Here is an 18,773-nt window from a genome sequence, read left to right on the forward strand (position 1 = left end):
GTTCCACAGGAACTCAGTCTCTGCTGTTAGCCACCCACTTTCCTCCTAGACTCCAACACAACCAGGAAGATTGCCCCTCTGGAACCTGAAGCCAGTGGTTCTCCTGCCCTACCGCCTGCACCCTCTGTAGCCATGCCCTGGCCCACCCTCCCAGCAGTGCAGAGCTACCCACCCCCTCCCCATCTGTCATACAAATGAAGAAGAGGTGGCCATGGAACAGTGGAGTCCAGATTCTATTCATCCTGATATAAATTATGTCACATTCAAGGAGTGGTTAGTCAGTCACACACAGGACTAGCACACAGGGACACATACCCAGTGGGCAGAGTCTCACGTAAATGGAGGACAAGCCACACTGACCACAACAATTATTGCAAATGAGAATCAAGGCAAAAACTAGTTACACCACTAAGACGTGTTTCGGACATTACATATGACATGAACACAAGGAATGTCTACACAAGAGACCACAAGTGGCCCCCAGGACGCATTTGTGCAATTTTGGCAGAAGCAGGAAAAGGGGCTGGGCTTAATGGCACCAAGGCTCTCCAGGGCTGCAAACCAGGCCACAGCCACTTCTGAGGTCAAGGGCCATGGCCATGCAGACCCAGTGCCAGCAGACAAAGGGAGAAGATCTGACTGAGGTCTCTTTTTTAGGGTTGGGACCTCTGGAGACTTCCCACATAGGTTTCTGGTCAGACTCCTTTGGGATCTGAGGTGCAAGGGCTATCTTGGCATGGTGCCCCAGGGTGACCCGGAAGCAGAATTGCCTGGGGGACAGAGCCAGGGCAGGAAGAAAACATGGGACACTTGCTGGCAAGCAGCAGGCATGTAAAGTGCTGTGGTTGAGCCTGAGGCCTGGCGGGTGGTCTACACTTCCACCAGTGCACGCCAGCCCTGCCCATGGACTCTGGGGCCCAAGGGAATATGCTCAGGGCCCAGCCCACACTCCAGCTGGGCTCAAGGTGGATTCACAGGTATGGGAATGCTGTTCCCCTTGCCTTAGCCTTCGCCACCAGCCCTAGAGAAGGGTAGCCAGGCCCAGTCAGTACTGCGCAGACCCTGCAGCCACATTCCACAGTGCAAGCTGGAAAAAAGGGAAGGCACCTTCCCCAAGACAAACAGAGGTGACCACCTTCCCACGGGGAGGGGCAGGAAAAGCTGACAGCACTTGCTACTACAGGGCCAGTAGGAGGTCCAGTAGTAGTTCCAGGGGAATGGTCTAAGTGGCACACGTGGCCCTTGTCCAGTGCTGTCCAGTTCATAGTGCTCAGGTGGAGGCTTACAAAGAGAGGGTGTCGACCCCCAGGAGGGAAGCCTGGGCCCTACCTCCCGGTTCTCCCTTCCCCAGGACTTCCATGACTAACACAGGTGTGGGATCCCAGCCCCTGAGGGAACAGTGCCCACCTGCTACACAGCTGCCCTTGGGCCAACGGGGAGATGGCCACCCGCCTCCCATCAGTGTCCACGTAACACCAGACAAGGACAAGAGCCGGAAACATCTGGGCCTGGGAAGATGCTAGGGTCCAGGTGATGGGTCCATCTGCTGGCCAGCCAGTGTGTGAACTCGGAGCAGCTGAAGACAGGAAACCAGCCTTAAGCTTCTACTTAGGGTCACCCTCAAGGGCAGATGAGGTGTCTGCTCTGGCGTCCCTGGTGGTGCCAACCTTTCTGGGTCTCTGCTTGGCCTTCCTTAGCATGTGCACCTGTTTGAGATGGGGGAAGGGTCAGGATGACATAGATCATAGTCCTGGGAGCCCAGGAGCCCACTGCCCATCCTCAGTCAGGCCTCTTCTCTTGAGGCCCAGGACTCATGTCTTTTGAGGCCTGGCCACCCTTACCAGGATCCCCTGACCACCTGGCCTCTGGGAGGCCCAGCCCACTTGAGCAGCAATGGCCACTGCACAGCCACAGCCCACCTGGGCTTAGCCTTCATCACCATACCTTGGGACCAGCAGCTGAGATGATCATATGCCCCGGGGCCTGAACCCAGGGCTCACCATCCACCTGCACAGGAGTAGCCTTGAGGAGCGTGACTCGGAAATAGGACCCCTGGGCGATGCGGATCCCAGAGCGCAGCCCACCCTGCACCTGGCCCTGGGCAGAGACAGGCCAGGCTTAGTGGGCCCACGGGTGCCATGAGGGCCACCCGCTGGGCTCCCGTGCTCACCATGTGCACGACGCCTGTCACACCCACCACCTCCAGCAGCCCGTCGTCCATGCGTGGCTTCTCGAACCTCGGGTCGCTGTCTGAGCCCCACAGGTCAGCCCCTGAGCCCCAGCTGCCCCAAGAGGAGGGAGGGTCATGCACAGATTAGGCCCAGCTGACACTGCTCAGCCCAGGCCACGCAGTCTCCAGGGAGCCCAGCCCCACACCTGGGGATGTTGATGAAGATGAGGCCCTCAATGCTGGGCAGCTCCACCTCCTGCTGTTCAACCTGCAGCCTGAGCTCCCTGTGGAGGCCGCGGGAGTGGCTGATCTTCTGTAGCCCAACCCGCACATACACACCCTTATTGTGGAACCTGCCAGAGGAGACACACCTGCGGTCACTAGCTGATGGCTACTGCCTTGCCGACAGAAGCCCCAGCTCCTGGCCCTGCCCTTGTGGTACCTGCTGGTGAACTTGCCAGGCTCCTCCTCCCTCGCCTGGTGGAAGTCCAGGCTGAGCTCAGCATCAATGCCAATGCCACAGTAGTTACTCATCTGCACAATCTGAGGAAAAGGGTGTCAGCAGGTCACCAGCCAGGCCCCAGCACCCCAGTGCAATCCACCGCACCAGCAGCTCAGAGGAGCAGCCTCATATTCCAAGCGGGGGTGCCAGTACTCCTGCACGTGGCTGAGGAGGGAGCATTTCTGTGCACCTCAAGAGCCACCTACAAGAGCCAAGCAGGGGGCACACTGGTACCTTGGGGGGCTCTGTGTCCACTACACTGTTCTCGGTACTACTGGCCTCCTGGGCGTCCAGCAGGATGGTCCAGCGGTCCATAAGCACAGCATCAGCCTCATCCACAGACACGAGCACAGAGAACGGGTCTTCCCCACTGTAGCCTGCCCCCCAGCGGAGCACTCGGCCAAGGTCATTCCCTGGGACAGAGGTAAGGCAATGACTCCCACATACCATCACAGAACAGAGCCCCCACCACAGGACAGAAAACCCAGCACAGGCCTGGAGCAAAACTAGGGGCAGGGAGAACCATGAGGCCCCAGTCTTCAACTCAATGGCTGGCCCCACCTGTGCCCAGGGGCAGGATGGCCACGGATGGCTCTGGACAGGCCAGACGGTGTCGTATCTCCTCCAGAGCGCCAAGCACCCAGCCCACGGTGCCATCCCCACCACACACCAGCACCCGGAAGCAGGGTACCTGGGAGAACAGATGAAACCTGCAGCAGGAAACAGGAAGTATCCCACCACAGTGCAGCAGCTCCTTCCACATGCCTGTCTCCAGCCACATAGAGGACCTGAAGGTTCCATCTTGGAGCTCCAACTGGAGTTCCCGGTGGTCACAGATAGCAGCGGGGGCCCTCCCACCTGCAGTAGACCCTGACTCACCCAGGTAGAGGCCCCCCATTCGTCAGCTCGAAGACCTGGTGTGGGTTCAGCAGCCTACGGAAGCTGCAGAGCAGGTCTCGGCCCTTGAGGCCCCCACTTTTGGGGTTCACGAACACAAGGAGCGGGCAGCAATCTGGGGGCAGCTTCATGTGCTGAGAAGCAGGAGGGCAGGGTCAGGGTAGGGCCAAGGTCCTTGGGCTGCCATGCAGCGTCTGCTCTGAGCCCCAAGCCCACTGGCCAGAGCAGCCCTCCCAAAGAAGGGAGGGCTGCTTCCCCACATGAGCACCGGTGCTGACCCCAGGACCACAGGCTGTGGCCAGTGGGCAGCAAGGAGGCTGGCTGGCTGCCTGGTGGTCCAGGCACAAAGGCCAGCCACACCCACCTGCCAGACTACACAGCCCATAGGGCCCTGCTTGGTGCTGCCAGCCAGCACACCAGGCCTGGCCCTCAAAGGGCCACCCACCTATCCTTTGAAGATTGGCAGCTTCCAGGAAAAATGCTGTTTTCAGGGTGGCTACACGTCTCCCTTGAGCTGTGAGACAGAACCTGTCTCCCATTTCCCACACCCAACCCCAAGACCAGCCTAGGAGTCTAGACAGTGGGCCAGGCAGCATCCCTGTGACAGGGTGGGGTGACAAGAGAGACAGACACAGGGTGGGCAGTGGCACACGGACCAGACCGTGGCTGGGCAAGGACACACTTGGGGCTTTGTGGCCCGAGGGGCAGGCAAGGCCGCCTGCACTCACCACTTACCCACTCACCCCAAGGCAGGCAGCTGACGGGAGAGAGAAAGCGGTGTCGGCCTCAGGCCCAGCTCTGCCCATGGAGCAAACAGGACGGGGCTGGGGTGTGCCTGAGCCCTGGCCTACAGGGACTGAATCCTCAGAAAGTGGGGACAGTCACCTGGCCTGTCCAGGATAGGACCAGGTAGGGAAAGGACAGGAAGGATCCATGGGCATTTCCTACTCAGTCACAGACCCCTAGACTAATTCTTTCTCCTGGGCTTATGTGGGGGGTCAAGGGCCAGGATTCAAGAACAAAATAGCTGTGGAAACCTGGGCCTTGTGGGACGAGCAGGGGCAGGCAGGGCAAAGTCACGGATGCCTGGGGGCCTTGAGGAACATGCAGGGGCAGGCAGGGCTGAGAGCCACAGGCCACTATGAGGGTGTGGGATGGAGGTCCAGGCTCCAGCCCTCCTGCAGCTCACCCCTGTGCTCACAGGGAGTGCTGCTCTGGCCCTGTGTCACCCTGCCACCCTCTTCCAGGTACAGGTAGGTCTTGAGGGGAGCCCCAGTGACAAGGCTACACTGGCTGGTGGAAGCCCTGGGTGTGGAGCAGGGCCCCTGCGGCCCCCCAAGACAGGTGGAGAGGACAGGCCGGAATGATGACGGTACAGTAACAGGCTCTGGCTCTCAGCAAGCGGCTGTTGTAGTCAGGAGCTGTGTCCTATGGCCTCCCCACAGCACAGAGACAGGAATCCAGAACAGACAGCCAACCCCAGCCCCCAGGAATGGGTCTCACCCACCAGCAAGCACGGACCCTCAGACCTCGGACCCTCTGGTGCGAAGTGGGCAGCCTTGTCCACCCTTGGCTATGGTGAGGCCTGACCAAGGTGGCACTACCAGCCCCAGCACACTTGAGGGAGATGGTGGTTGAGCGCGTCCAGCCATGAGGAAAATGTGCAGGTTCCACCCTGGAGAACCACGCACAGCCCAGAACTGCCCACTCACCAGCACGTCTGGGAGCACCAGCAGCGACAGCGGCCGGCCACGCACCATCGTGTCCCTGCCCAGCATGAACAACCGCTCAGCCTCAGCAAAGCAGGCCACGTCCAGCACCACCGCACCTGCACAGGTGGCCAGAGCTCAGGGGCCTGCCCTGCACACCCACCCCACCCGCCCATGGGGCAGCTCAGGGGCCTGCCCTGTGCACACACTGCCCCATTCCCATGGTGCCCAGAGCAGGGTTTCAGTCCCCTGGTAACAGCCCCAGCTCTAGCCACAGCCATGTAGAGTCAGCGCACTGATGCTGGCATCTACAGTGAGGGGCCTCCCCACCCCAGAGTGCTTCCAAGGATGGCCAGGCTCAGTAACTGAACCCAATAGAAGGCAGTGGGCCCGTCCCCTGCACCACAATCCTCACACCCACACCCAGCATCCCTGGGTAGGCAGGTCATGGGCATGTTTGGAATCTCCCCAGCAGGAGGCAGGACCATGGCAGGAGGGGCGTGGAGAGCACAGCTGAGCCTGAGCCACACTGACGCAGGAGCATCAGAAGCCGGCAGGTATGGCTCCAAGCTCTGAAGGAGGGAGAAAGATAGCTTTTCCACCCATCTCCAGAGTCCGTGGGTGCAGCTCACCTTGCGAGTTGTAGACATGGCTCACGGACACCACGGCAGCTGCAGACAGACTTGTGTTAGGGGTGCATGGTGAAAAGGCTGCCCGACTCCCCCTCCCAAAGGTATCCCACTCCAGAGCAGGGCCCTGCCCCCTGGAGGTCCAGGGACCCCACAGGGGGAAGCAGAGATCCCTGAGGAATGACAGAGGATAGGAAGCTGAGTGGGCTGTGCCTAGGGTGGGAATGGAGTCGGGGTTCAAATGGCGGGAAGGGCAGGAGAACCACCCCAGCCAGAAGCCCTGGCCAGCCCAGGGTCACACCTTTGGTGGCCATAGCCTCATGCAGCAGGTGACTGTATTCCTGGGGGGACAGGCCAGGTGGCAGGCCACCCACGAACAGAGAGACGTGTGGGGTTACGGTCCGGCTCTCGGTGACATAGAACCGTGTCTGGCTCACCTGCCGCACAGATGTCTGTAGGGAGGGCAAGGGCTGTAGGGATGCTGGGAAGTGCCATCAGCGCCCACTCCCCATCAACCAGGGGCAACAGAAGTAAGAGGGGCACCAGGGCTGCCTTCCTCTGGGTGAGCCCTGCCCCCCTCAAGGAACTGGGGCAGTCTGTGGCTCAAGGCCCTCTTGCTGGATGACGATGTTTCATGGAGGGCACTGCCAGCCAGGGGGGTCAGTTGCCTGCTGGGAAGGAGACACCCCTCTGTGGGGCAAAGGCCATGGCTAAGGGCCAGAAGTACACTGGGGCCAGTGTCCACACCCACTGACCTGCCGGATGTCCCGAAGCCGATCAAGCAGGGGCTCCTCATCTGCTAGCACTGTCCGCTGGACTGTGGGGTTGAGGGGCACAGCTCATTACGGGTGGGCTCCTCCCTACATCAGCCAACAGCCACCCTGAGAACCCAGGCATATGGGGACATAGGCAAGACCAGCCCCAACATCCTGAGGGACAGGCTTGGGAGGCCCGGGATGTGTGTAGGGCCTGAGAGTACTGCCGGGCTACTCACCCACCTTGCTTGCTGCCCATGAGCACCTCGACCAGCTGGAAGCTCTCAGGACCCTCAACCTGCAAGGCAGGAATGGCTTCAGGCCTGGCCACCTCCCCAAGACACCTTAGGGGACAGCGACAGGGCCCACTGGGTAGGGAATCCCCAGGTCTGGCAGAACTAGGCGGGCCCAGCATACACACCTGGCGCCCAAACAGCGGGAGGACCTCCAGCACCACGGTCTGCGCTGTGCTCTGTGGGGTCACACGGATGGACACGTAGGCCACACCCACCCTGCAGGGGACAGGCTTGGAGCTTGGGCCCTGGGCTCCTACCCCATCCCCTCCCCCAGCCGACCCCGTGCCTTGGGCCTCACTTGAGCCAAGCTGGATAGATCTTCAGGACCTCCTGCGTCCGAGGCAAGGAACGGATGACCCAGGCCTCGGGCATGGGCTCCTGGGGCCCAGAGACTCTGCTGCCCTCCTCCTCTACAGGACCACTTAGCCCAGCCTTCCCCAGGGCCTGGGTGTCACCACTCAATGAAGGCAGGGGCAGCGCCTGCAGCTCAAAGTCCCGAGCATCCTCAATGACACAGTAGGCCCGCAACGCCACCTCCTGCGGGGGGTGGGGGGACAATGATGTGGGGAGGCCTGGCAGGGTAATCGGTGTGGGGGCCCGGGTGTGGCTGCTACTGGGGCCTCACAGACGTGTGGCCCTACCCTGGCCTCCCTCTTACCAGCACCTCCTGGCTCCTGGCCAGCCGCGGGACAGTCACCAGGTGGAACTGGTTTCTCCTGATGGCATCATTGCCATCAAAGATCTTCAGGGTCTGCTTGCCTGGGCCAGGAGGGAACAGTGAGGACTCCATAGGGGGAGCGTGGGGACCAGGTGATCTCTATTGGGCATTTACCTGACTCTGGAGCCACCAGGGCCTCTCTGCCCAGCACCCCAGTAGCAATTCCATCTGCTCCATCGTCCCGGTCACCTGCATATTGGACATGGATCTGTCACTCAACGCTCTGCCAACCTGGACCCTGGTGCCCCCAAGGCCACCCACAGCCTCACCTGGCTCTGGCACCACAGTCTCAGCAATGCGGAAGCAGTGCATCTTGCTGAAGTTGCGGGACAGCAGGCGCACACACGAGGGGGGCAGGACCATGGAGCGCAGGCGCCCAAATGCACACTCTGGAGCAAGCGCCGTGGAGCACACCGCATGGGCCTGGGGGACACGGGGCGAGCCTGACGCACTGGGAAAGAGGCGGCCTCACCCAGACCAGAGAAGACAGGGGCCCTCATCCCCAAGACGGCACAGTGTAGACCAGATCCAGGAAAAGGACACCTCAGCCCATCCCCAAGGCCCACCCCAACCAGGGCTATCCCAGGGCTCCACTCCCACCCAGCCCTCAGCCCATGCCCACCTGGACACCACACCACTCGCAGCGCACACCTGCCGGCACATCGGAGGACCCACACGTCTTCCTGCAGACCTCGCAGCGCGTGCCGGAAGGCAGGTTCCCCTCCCGCCAGTGGTGGTGATGCGTGTCCTGTGGAGGGAGCAGTCAGTGGCACGGCCCACCCTTGCCCAGGCCTGCCCTCACCCAGGCCCCTGCACTCACATGGTCCTGGTGTCCATCCTGGTGGCACTGGCGGCAGTCGCTGCAGGCGAAGGGCACACAGTCGGGGTGAACGTGCAGCTCACACACTGGGGGGCGGGCAGGGTTAGGGGCTCTCACCATGCCCCTGCCCCCGCCCTCCTTGCAGGCCTCCCAGTTGGGGCTGGGTCCGACCCCAACCCCTGCCACCAAGGAATCCCCTTCCTACCTACCTGCATGGGGCGTGGTGTGCACCCCTCCTTCGGAAGCTCCCCAGGCCGGCCCTGCGCCTACCCCCACTTCCCTAACAAACCATGGACTGGGGGAGGGCAGGCTTCCAGAGGGCAGGCCACCCTGGGCAAGAGAGACCAGGCCCTGGGTGAGGGGCTCAGCCTAGGAGGCTAGTGGGGCCAGTGGTACCTTCACAGCGAAGTGCGGGTGCCTCCAAGCCCTTGCGACACACAGAACAGAACCTGCGCTTGTAAAGCCCCCGGGGGCCGAAGCAGTGAGCTACAGGGACCTGCAGGGCAGAGTGAGCCTCAGCCTCTGCCCGTCTGGCCTGCACCTCCTCCCTGGCCGCTGTCTCCTCCCTCCAAAGGCTCCTGAAGCCACCACCTCCAGGTCTACCCTCTGGGAGGCAGTCGGCCACAAGGACTGTGAACCTTGCCTTTCCATGATAGAGATGGAGAGGGATCCGTTCTTTTTCTAGTCCTTCAGTTACCATGTGCACAGCAGAAGGGAGCGTAAACAGAAAGCTTGCACGCCAGAATGGCAACCACGGGCACAGAGGCTGGTGTATATTTCTTTATCTTGTTTTTTGGTACTGGGGATTTAACCCTGAGGTACTTTATCATTGAGCTACATCCCCAGTCCTTTTTATTTTTAGAGACAGGGCCTTACTAAGTTGCCCAGGCCTGGCCTTGAACTTGCAATCCTCCTGCTTCAGCCTCCTGAGTTGCTAGAATTACAGGTGTGTGCAACCATGCCTGGCTTTTTTAAAATATCTATATCCTCCAAATTTTTATCATTCATATATATATATATATATATATATATATATATATATATATATATATATTTGAAATCTTTAACTTTTTAAAATTTTTTTAATTTTTTAATTTTTAATTTTTTTAAGTGAAGAGGAAACATTAAGACCAACCTTAGAATATAGCCATAAATGTCTACATGAAGGGCCACCCCAGCCAATGTGACACCCCAAGCTGGCACCCCGAGCCAGCACCTGAAGCCAGTATCCACAGGCCCTTTTGGGCTCACACATGGTATTCAAGTCATTCCCCAAACACAGCATCAAGTATCCCAGGGCAGACACCACCTGGCAGCAGGTGACCTGCATCCCGGCCCCCTTCACCCATAGGCACAAGCCCACCACACCAACAGCACTGCTGCGTTGAGCTCCAGCCCACTGCACCAACATGGTGGTCGGTGGTCCCACTGCCCACAGCCAGCTAGCAGGCAGGTAAATAGGGTGTGATGCTGTATGCAGGGCACAGGTGACCACTGATGCCATCAATCCTCCCTAAACACTTGGCTGCCATCACCCACAAAAGAGAAGTCCCTGCACCCTGCAAAGACCTCAGCCAGGTGCCTGAACACCCCATCGAGAACCCTGAAGAGGGAATTAGATGGCCAAAACTCCTCCAGCTCCTAGGCTTGGGCCTTCTGTTTATATAAGCCTGTTATCTTGAGCATTTGTGGGCTCAAGGGCCACATCAGACAGAGCTGGTAGGTATCACAGCAGGGCAGTGACAGTGATGCTGAATCAGAGCACCCAGCCCGAGGAGACCCACATGATGTACCCGGTACCCATGCCCACTCCTCCACCCACAACCTGTACTCTCCCAGCATCCCATTTCACCTGCTACTGGGCGGGGTGGTAGAGCATGTACCGTGTGGGACTGGCCTCCCCAGGCACGACACCTGGGGATCCACCCAGGTGCTTGGTGTCATCAACTGCTCCTTCCCTTGGATGGCTGAGCTTCTTAATCACGGTGTGACCAAGCTGACAAGTAGGACAGCCAGGCAGGCCCTGGCCCCACAAGGGCCCACACACACTAGGGTGGCACTCACCCTCACCAGGCTGGGCGCGATGCCCGTGCACGGCGTCCTCACATGCTTCAGGCACTTCTCATGGGACATGAAGTTGCAGACTGTAGGAACAAGAGCTGTGTCAGTGGCCTGGTCCTGCAGGGCAGTCACCTCCTACCCAGGAGAAGAGAGGCCCCAGGACCCAGGGCCTGGCCCCCAGCACTAGTACTCTGCCACAGGGCCTGAGTGCCTGTCACAGTGGATTTTGGCACAGCTGATGGAAGAGGTCTCTCCAGTGAGCTGCTGTGGTGCCTGCCCTGACAACTGGGCAGTGGAGAAGCCATTCCTGCTATCCCCATAATATGAAGCCAGGTGACGGCACTAGCACAGATCCCCATGTTCCCTACCCTCATCCACAGATAGGGACTGGTGCTGTGGCCATCCTGGGAAACAGCAGGCCCAGGTCCCCCTGCACCTCTGCAGCTGGTCCTGTGAGAGGGATGGTCCTGGCCACAGCAGGCAGAGGTTTCATAAACTTCTACACACCTACTAAGAGCAGCTTTGCCTGGGACAATCTTCCCTCCTGCTCCCACAACTGCATCCACTCCTAACTGCTCCTGCCACATTCTATGGGCTATGCCTCATATCTAGAGCCACACCAGGCAGGTGGGGCATCTAGTCAGGTGAGGGCTCCCAAAGGCAAGAGTTGCCAGCAGGGAGACTTCCCTAAGCCTCCAAAGACAGTGAGAACTTAAACACTGGCTAGGTGGGAAGGCCAGGACAGCACTGGGGCCAGCAGACATGGCACCCTGGTCCTGGGGAGGCAAAGTGTCCCTGGGCCTCAACAGGGGCAAAGGCTCAGCAGCAGAGAGAAGATGGTCAGAAGGGGCAGAGGGCAGTCTGTGGTGGCACATTCAGAGCCAAGAGAAGACAGAGGGGCAAGGGGTCCAAGCTGGGCCCCAAGGGTAGGAAAGGTGGACAAGGCCACAGGGGCAAAGAACACAAATGCCAAAACTGCCTGGAGTGAACCTGCCCGTGGGGCCTCAAGGCAGCCCCATTCTTAGGCACCTCCCAGCCTTAGAAGGGAACAGGCAGAAGTTTCTCCGTTGACTGCTTCAGAGACAACGTGTAAAAGTAAGCTGGGACTGTGGGGGTCAGGAGATGGAGAAGGAGTCCTCCAGCCTTCCCCAGGGGCCCTGCTCCCTGTTCACTCTGGGACGAAGACACTGCCAGCTTCCTCTACTGGGAGGGGAGGTGGTGCCTGATCCCGCGTTCCATGCCTTGGGTGCTGCTGGGAGGAGCACACCTCCCCACACCCTTTCCAAGCCCTGTTTGCCCAGGTCATAGTCCTATCTTTACAGATACTGCCCGGAAATGGCCTCTCCATCATCTTCCACACATCAGGCCAGCCCCTCAATGAGCTGCTTTGCCCAAGGCTAGGCTTTAGGTTCCTGAGCCCCTTGAACCTAGAACCCACCTACAGGGGCCCATTTGTGAAGGGGACCAGGAATCTAGTCTTATACTTGGCTTCTGCCTTCACACCTCTCACTGCTCCAGCCTCAAACCTACAGTTCCACATTCATCACCTGCCACCTTCACAGGGATTAGTCTCAGACCTGGACCTCTGTTTCTGTGCCTTTCACCTGTGCAGGGAATCCTGTGTTCTACCTTCTACCTGCCTGCAGCCCCGCCTTTTCTACCTCTCACTTGTGCATGGGGTCCTGGAATCTAGCTTGACTTGGAGCTCACTTGGCCTGCACATGCACACCCTCCACCATAATGGAGCCCCAACATTCCTGGGAGCAGGCAGAGCAGTGTAGTCTCTGATCTGTCAGAGAAACCACAGTGACCACCCCTATGCCAGCTGGCCACCCCTGGAGTCTGGATCACCACACCCTTTTTACTGGCAGAAGACACCCCTATGTGAGTCTCTGAACTGAGAGATTCCACTCTAGAGCAAAGGCCTATCTCCCTGAGCAGGGTAGAAGTTCCTCAGCCAGTCCCACCTCCAGCCCCTGACCAGGACATAGGCAGTGCCAAAGGTCCATGTGTTCCACATAGGCTGGGCTGAGGGCCCCAGGGCCTGCCTGCTGGCATGAGAGAGGACCAGAAGAGGCCCAGCCCAGATGCACCCTTGAGGCAGAGACAGGGCTGCCTCGCCGGCTTGGCAGCTGGGTGGGAGCCCTGTTGGGACATGCCACACCTGGGAGGAGACCCAGCCAGGCTCTCCACGCAGCAGACTCTGAGCAGAGCCAGCATTCAGTCCCTCTGGGCAACAGCATGCATTCAAGAAGAGAATGACCAGTACCCGCGGTCCAGGGCAGCCGGTTTGCCCATCCCTGCTACCCAATCGCTGAGAGATGCACCCAGAACTGGGAACCCCAGAGAGGTCTGGCCAGTCTCAGGGCCAGCTGGCTCTATCCCGGGCCCTGCAACTGTCCCCAACTCAACCCCAGCGCCACACCGTGGCGACACTCCCCGACTTCCGACAAGGGAGCCCAGGAATCCTGCGGCAGGAGGGGCAGGGATGAGCGACAGTGTGCTGAGGGAGGCCCGGCACCGCGCTCCGGGAGGACAAGGCCCGTGCGGGCCCGCGGCGCAGAGATCAGGGCGCGTCCCGCCCAGGCAGCCTCTTGGGACGCGGCTCCGGCCGGCGGCGCGCGCTCACCATCGCACAGGAAGCCGGCGAGCCCCCAGACAAAGTCGGAGCAGAGGTGGCAGAAGGTGGGCTTGGTGAGCGTCACCTTCCGGAAGCTGTGACCCGCAGCGGCGGGGCCAGGGGCTCTGCCGCCAGCCCGCTCCGACCCCGGCCCCGGCCCCTGGCGCGCATGGCCTCGGGCACCCAGTACAGGGCTGCTGGCCGGGCTGCTGGGGCGCACGGAGCCGCCGCTCAGCCAGGCGCGTGCCCCGGGCTCGGTCGCCGCGGCCATCCCGGCCCGAGCGGCCAGAGCCCTGATCGCAGGCGGGTACAGGCCGAGTCCGCGCTGGAAGACTGACGCCGTGCTCCGCCCGCGCCGGCTTCCGACTGCGCTGCCTACTGAGCAGGCGCAGGGCGGGGCCTGCGCGGACCGGGGAGGGGGCGGGGGCTACGGGGCCTGGTGAGGGCGGAGACGGCGAAGCGGGATCGGGACGCGGGGGGGCGGGGCTGAGCGCATGGGGCGGGGCTGAGCGCATGGGGCGGGGCCTGTGGGGCGGAGGGGTGGGGCCTGTCCCGGAGAGGCGGGACGTCCAGGCGGGGCGGGGCCTGCAGAGCGCTGGTCCCCCCCCCGGTGGGCGGGGCGAGCAGGGGGACCGAGGTGGGTCGACTTGGTTTCTTCCTAACCCTCAGGGATCGTCTGGCAGGCCCGAGCCGGGACTGTAATTCCCCGCTTGTGGCGTCGCGACACCGGACTTGAAGCCTTTGCACCTGCGGCTCCCATGCTTGTGGCTGTGTGGATCGACACCTCCCACGCAGGACGCTGATCCCAGCGAGAGGCAGTCACTGCCTGGCGCTCCTGGGCGGGTTCTGGGGCCCAGGCTCTGCCTTTCTGCCCGGGTTCACTAAGGACCCAACAGAGGGCAAGAGAGCGGTGAGGGGCTCCAGGGCTAGGACCCCGCGTGCCGCTGTCTCGGGGCTGCAGTGTGGCTGGAAGCTGGGTTTGTGCTGACCTCCCTGACGCACTCCTGGTCACTATCCCCACCACGGAGAGGGGGCCATGGGAGGGAGCCACCCTTCCCCCGTGGAAAAACCCGTCCCACCACAGTCCTAGTTCTGGAATCCATGGAGCCGGTCACTCAATGGAGGGACAACCCCCCAGCATGCACGACTTGACTTGTCAGGGTGGTGCTGGTGACATCTGGGGGCAGTCCATATTAGTCACCTTACTTCCTTTGCCAGCAAGGGGAACTTGTTCCTGTGGGCCTGTCCTCGGTTAGAGTAGGGGAGGCCTCACTGCGCATCTGAGCCAAGGGGCTCCTAGGGAACCCACCTGGCTCTTGCAGGACACCTAGATGCCCCCAGCCAGGTCACCAGGGCAGCCGGTTTGCCCATCCCTGCTACCCAATCGCTGAGAGGTGCACCCAGACCTGGGAACCCCTGAACTAGGGCAGGCTGCACCAGAGCAAAGGGATGATCCCAGGGGAAGAGGAAAACAGGGAGGGGCACATTAGGAGAGGATACTGTCTCCAGGCAGGGCTGCTGCAGAGGAAATGCCTGGGAATATGCTAGAACTTCTGAATGGGAAACAGGAAGCTTGTTCTTGGTTCCAGGGACCAGTCTAAAAAGAAGAGCAGGCCCTTAAGAAGCTGGGAGGGGAGACGTGGTCCTCCATGACTACAGGACTGGTCCACTTGAGCCTCAGCTGAGGGCAGAACTCTGGGGAAGCCTCAGGATACCAGGGATCAGCTGGCCCTCCTGGAGCTGCCTCTGGGGCAGACTGACCACAAACTGAAGAGTAAACCAGCCACTGGATATGGATGAAGGACCCAAGACTTAGTGCCCAGGAGGCCTAAGGAAGAGCATCTAGGCAGGAGGAACAGCTAGTGCAGAGGCCCCGCTGAGGAGTCAGGGGAAGGCACACCACTTCTGAGGACTCCTCCGTCCTGCACCCAGAGAGTAGCACTGTGCTGCCCTCCACTGACAGCCCTCCCCTTTGCCCTACACACCCCAGCCAGCCAGCTGTGAGGACCCTGGTCTCCACCCCTCCTCTCTCCTTTCTCAACCAGATTATGCCTTGGACCTGCCTCTGTGCAGGCCTCCCATAGTCCTCTTGGCCATGGGAGGGCTTTGACCCAACCTTGGAGCCTTGAGGAGGCAGATGTTCCCCGAGGCCCACACCCACGGCCAGCACTTCGTTAAGGAAGAGCAGTGTTCATGGACACTCCTCCCTGCACTCAGGAGAAGACAAGAGTGCACCTGACTGCTTCCTCTAGAACTTTGTTTCCTGACCTAGCATGTTAATTGAAACAGCCAGCATTTCCATCACACCCTCCCACAAGCTTCCCAGAACGTCTTCCAGAGCAACTTGAAACCTCTGCAAAGAATCAAAACCAAACAACACCCGCCAGATGGAGACTCTGTGTTTCAGCATCTTCCACAGCTCTTGGGATGGTCTCTTGTGCAGGCCCCTCTAAGTTCTGACCCCACTAGTCTGTGGGGTTGCCTCTCCTATTCTCTCCCTCTCTGTCTGGGTGGGTTAATCAGTGAGCCTTTACTTCTCTGGCATTGGGGACTGGAAGTCCAGGGTCAGAGTGCTGGTGTGGTCAGGTTCTGGAGAGAGTCCACTGCCCTCCCCACTTCCTAAGGGAGCTGCTGTGCACTGTAATGGTAGAATTGTGCTGCCAAGTTCATATATTGGAATCCCTTAGCACCTTGGAGTGTGACTCAGTTGGAGACAGGGACTTTACAGAGATGATCAAGTTTAAGACACGGTGATTAGGGTGGCCCTGGTCCCCCACGACTGGTGTCCTTGTAGAAGGGGAGCTTGGACAGACTCACTGCAGGGGAAGGCCCTGTGAAGATGAAGGCAGAGGTCAGGGTGGTGGTCTACAAGCCAAGGGGCCAGAACTGCCAGGAGCTGCAGGGGGCTGGCACAGAAACTGTCTCAAAGCCTCAGAGGAGCCAGCCCTGGACACGCTGATGGTGACTTGCAGCCTCCAGGACAATGAGACATTAAGTTTTAAGCCTACTCAGTTTGGGCGCTTGTTATGACATCCTTAGGACACTCAGAATTGTCATCTGTGCTGGCCTGTACCAAATGGCACAGACACAGAGTCCATGTACGTGTTATTTGGTGATCAGCCTCTCTCTCCGGGTTTTGCCTGAGAGCTCCAGGATCAGCCCATTTAACTGCTGCTGTCCCCTGGTAGGAACTGTGTGTATTCCACTTTATCTGTTCTATTGTCAGTGGGCCCAGGTACCGGCAGACCTTGGCTGTTACGAATCAGGCTTTGTGAGCATTCTTCTTGTGTTTGGATACCACATGCTCAGAGATCCCACTGTAGACTAACACAGGTCATCGGACATGCTATGTTCCCTTGGAAGATAATGCCAAGCCCTTGTCCAAAAATCCACACAAAAAGTCAAGTCTTCGGGATGGGGCTGTGGCTCAGTGGTAGAGTGCTTGCCTAGCATGCGTGAGGCCCTGGGTTCCATCCCCCGCACCACATAAACATAAACAAATAAAATAAGGTATTGTGTCCATCTACAACTAAAAAAAAATATTAAAAAAAAGTTAAGTCAGGCCTCCACACTTGTCACAATCCTGGCTCTAGTTCGGCTGCAGGCAATCTCCATTTGGCTTCCCCTCCCCCTGCTGGGGAGCAGGCTCCACCTGCCTTGGGCACCTGCCCCTGCAGCTCTTATGAGGCTGTCGCGCACCCTGGCCTTTTTTCTACGGAGTGTCTTATTCTTATTGACCTTTAGTTCTGGACGTAGTCAGGACATGGCTGTCTTGTTGGTCCCAGTCGGTGCTCACTGCTTGTATAGTCTGGTTCACAAAGAAATGCTGTCTGTTGCCCGCTGCCCTGAACCAGGGCAGGCTGCACCAGTGCTCCTGGGGATGGCCCCACCAGTCTGATCACAGTTTTGGCACTCGAGTGACACACTCTCATCTCCTGCGTGGTTCTGTTTCAAGACACCATGTTCAGTGTGTATCTATACTTCCCAGAGACACTGTCTATTGGGCCGGACTGCAGCCTTCCTGACACTTGTCCTTCCTTGGGAGAACAGGTCACAACCATCTTGTGCTAGGGAACACATGACAGCCGGACTGCAGCCGTCCTGACACTGTGTCTTCCTTGGGAGAACAGGTCACAACCATCTTGCTAGGAACACATGACAGCACCAGCACGGCACGGGAACCATTTCTGACACTGATAGAGCCCCTGGTTTCAGTCCCTGTACCTAAATTGGGCCACCCCAGCAGGAGCCGCAGGCCAGTGGCTTAAATCTTTCTTTGCTCTGAGCATGGCCTTGAGTGATTGGAGAAGCACAATGAGCCTTGATTTGGGGTTACAAATTTAGCATGTGGGTGAAATTGCAGACACAGGGTTTGTTTATATCATACAGGCCACACCTCTCCACGTCAGGGCAGTGCTGCTACAGCTCTGGGGCTGGAAGTCCTCTTATCATCCTGCAGAGGTGGCTTCTTTTAAAAAAATATTTATTTTTTAGTTGTAGGTGCACACAATATCTTTATTTCATATTTATGTGGAGCTGAGGATCGAACCCAGTGCCTCACATGTGCTAGGCGGGCACTCTGCCACTGAGCCACACCCCAGCCCTAGAGGTGGCTTCTGATGACGCTGGTTTTCAAGTCTCAGAGCCAGCTGGGTGTCATGTGAGGTGGGGCTGGGTTCCTGCTTTGACCTAGCTTTCCCATGACCCACCTGCTGTACAGGAGGAGGCAACCAGGGTGGAACACTGCTGGAGCCTGTCCAGGTGTGGGCTGTCTACAGCTCTCCTCAAGAAAAAATGCAAATAAATTATTATAAAATTAGGGACATGTTTATTCAGAACAAGAGAATAAATTACAACAAATTAAATGTTTGTATTTTTATATTTTGGTTCAGGAGACGAACACACGGGTGCTCTACTACTGAGCTACACGCCATCACCCTCCTAATTTACTGAGTTTTACAGAGTCCCGAGGCCACGTGACTGAGGCATCCCATGAGCGGACCCCCTTTGGACCTGGCTCTTCTTCACCGGTGCCCTGCCATCTCCACACCTCTGCAGGCTTCGTCAAGGGTGGTGGACACACTCCTTCAGCACATGTGCTTCAGGATCAGCTCCCTGCAGAGGCAAAGACACCTGTCCGTTTCTTCTCCCAGAGTTGTACCCCTGGCCTACCTTCAAACCCAGCAGCCAGCCCTGCATCCTACGATGCCACCCAGAGTGGGTGCTAAGCAGCATAGCCAGGCACACCTGCAGACAGCTGCCCTAGAAGACCTGCAGCTCCGTTCCCCAGGGCGAGTACACCATGCCTCACACTGGCCAGGGCAGAAGGCCGGAGGTGGGCCAGGGTCTGCACCATGGCTTCTCAGGAAGAAGTGGCTGAGGCATGGTAGGAGCACTGAGTGAGTGGGGGATCTGGGGCCTGGGCTGTAGGGCAGTCCTCTGTGCACCTGACCCAGGGTTCTCAGGGCAGGGAAGTGTGCTTGTGGGAGGTCTGGTGAAGGAGCCTCTGTGGCTCCTGATTGGTCAGCCTGCGCATCAAAGGGGAGTTGCATTGCTGTCTAGGAATTAGTCAGCCTAGGTGGGCAAGGGCTGTCCA

At 59.1% G+C, this 18,773-nt stretch overlaps 1 protein-coding gene across 5 annotated transcripts; it reads right to left on the reverse strand.

Annotated features, from left to right (window-relative positions):
* Window positions 1–222: 222 nt before the first annotated feature.
* Dgkq (diacylglycerol kinase theta) lies at window positions 223–13,525 on the reverse strand. 5 transcript variants are annotated; one of them, XM_076864441.2, is made up of 24 exons: window positions 13,187–13,525; window positions 10,561–10,640; window positions 8,893–8,992; window positions 8,497–8,582; window positions 8,299–8,424; window positions 7,946–8,099; window positions 7,791–7,865; window positions 7,617–7,717; window positions 7,257–7,495; window positions 7,084–7,174; window positions 6,906–6,960; window positions 6,663–6,724; window positions 6,209–6,359; window positions 5,911–5,949; window positions 5,282–5,397; window positions 3,552–3,703; window positions 3,234–3,382; window positions 2,907–3,085; window positions 2,613–2,713; window positions 2,377–2,523; window positions 2,171–2,282; window positions 1,945–2,097; window positions 1,668–1,706; window positions 223–1,576 (listed from the first exon to the last, which is right to left on the reverse strand). In XM_076864441.2, the coding sequence occupies exons 1-24, from the start codon at window positions 13,446–13,448 to the stop codon at window positions 1,520–1,522; spliced, it is 2,826 nt and encodes a 941-aa protein (XP_076720556.2). In that variant the 5' UTR covers window positions 13,449–13,525; the 3' UTR covers window positions 223–1,519. The 5 variants fall into 5 exon arrangements, with proteins under 5 accessions (XP_076720556.2, XP_076720557.2, XP_076720558.2 ...); XM_076864442.2 differs by lacking the exon at window positions 8,893–8,992 and adding an exon at window positions 8,706–8,826 and having other exon boundaries at window positions 223–1,706; window positions 8,328–8,424; window positions 8,497–8,536; XM_076864443.2 differs by having other exon boundaries at window positions 223–1,706; window positions 8,328–8,424; window positions 8,497–8,536.
* Window positions 13,526–18,773: the final 5,248 nt, after the last annotated feature.

The sequence above is a fragment of the Callospermophilus lateralis genome, chromosome 8 (genome assembly GCF_048772815.1).
Source record: "Callospermophilus lateralis isolate mCalLat2 chromosome 8, mCalLat2.hap1, whole genome shotgun sequence".
Taxonomy (NCBI): domain Eukaryota; kingdom Metazoa; phylum Chordata; class Mammalia; order Rodentia; family Sciuridae; genus Callospermophilus; species Callospermophilus lateralis.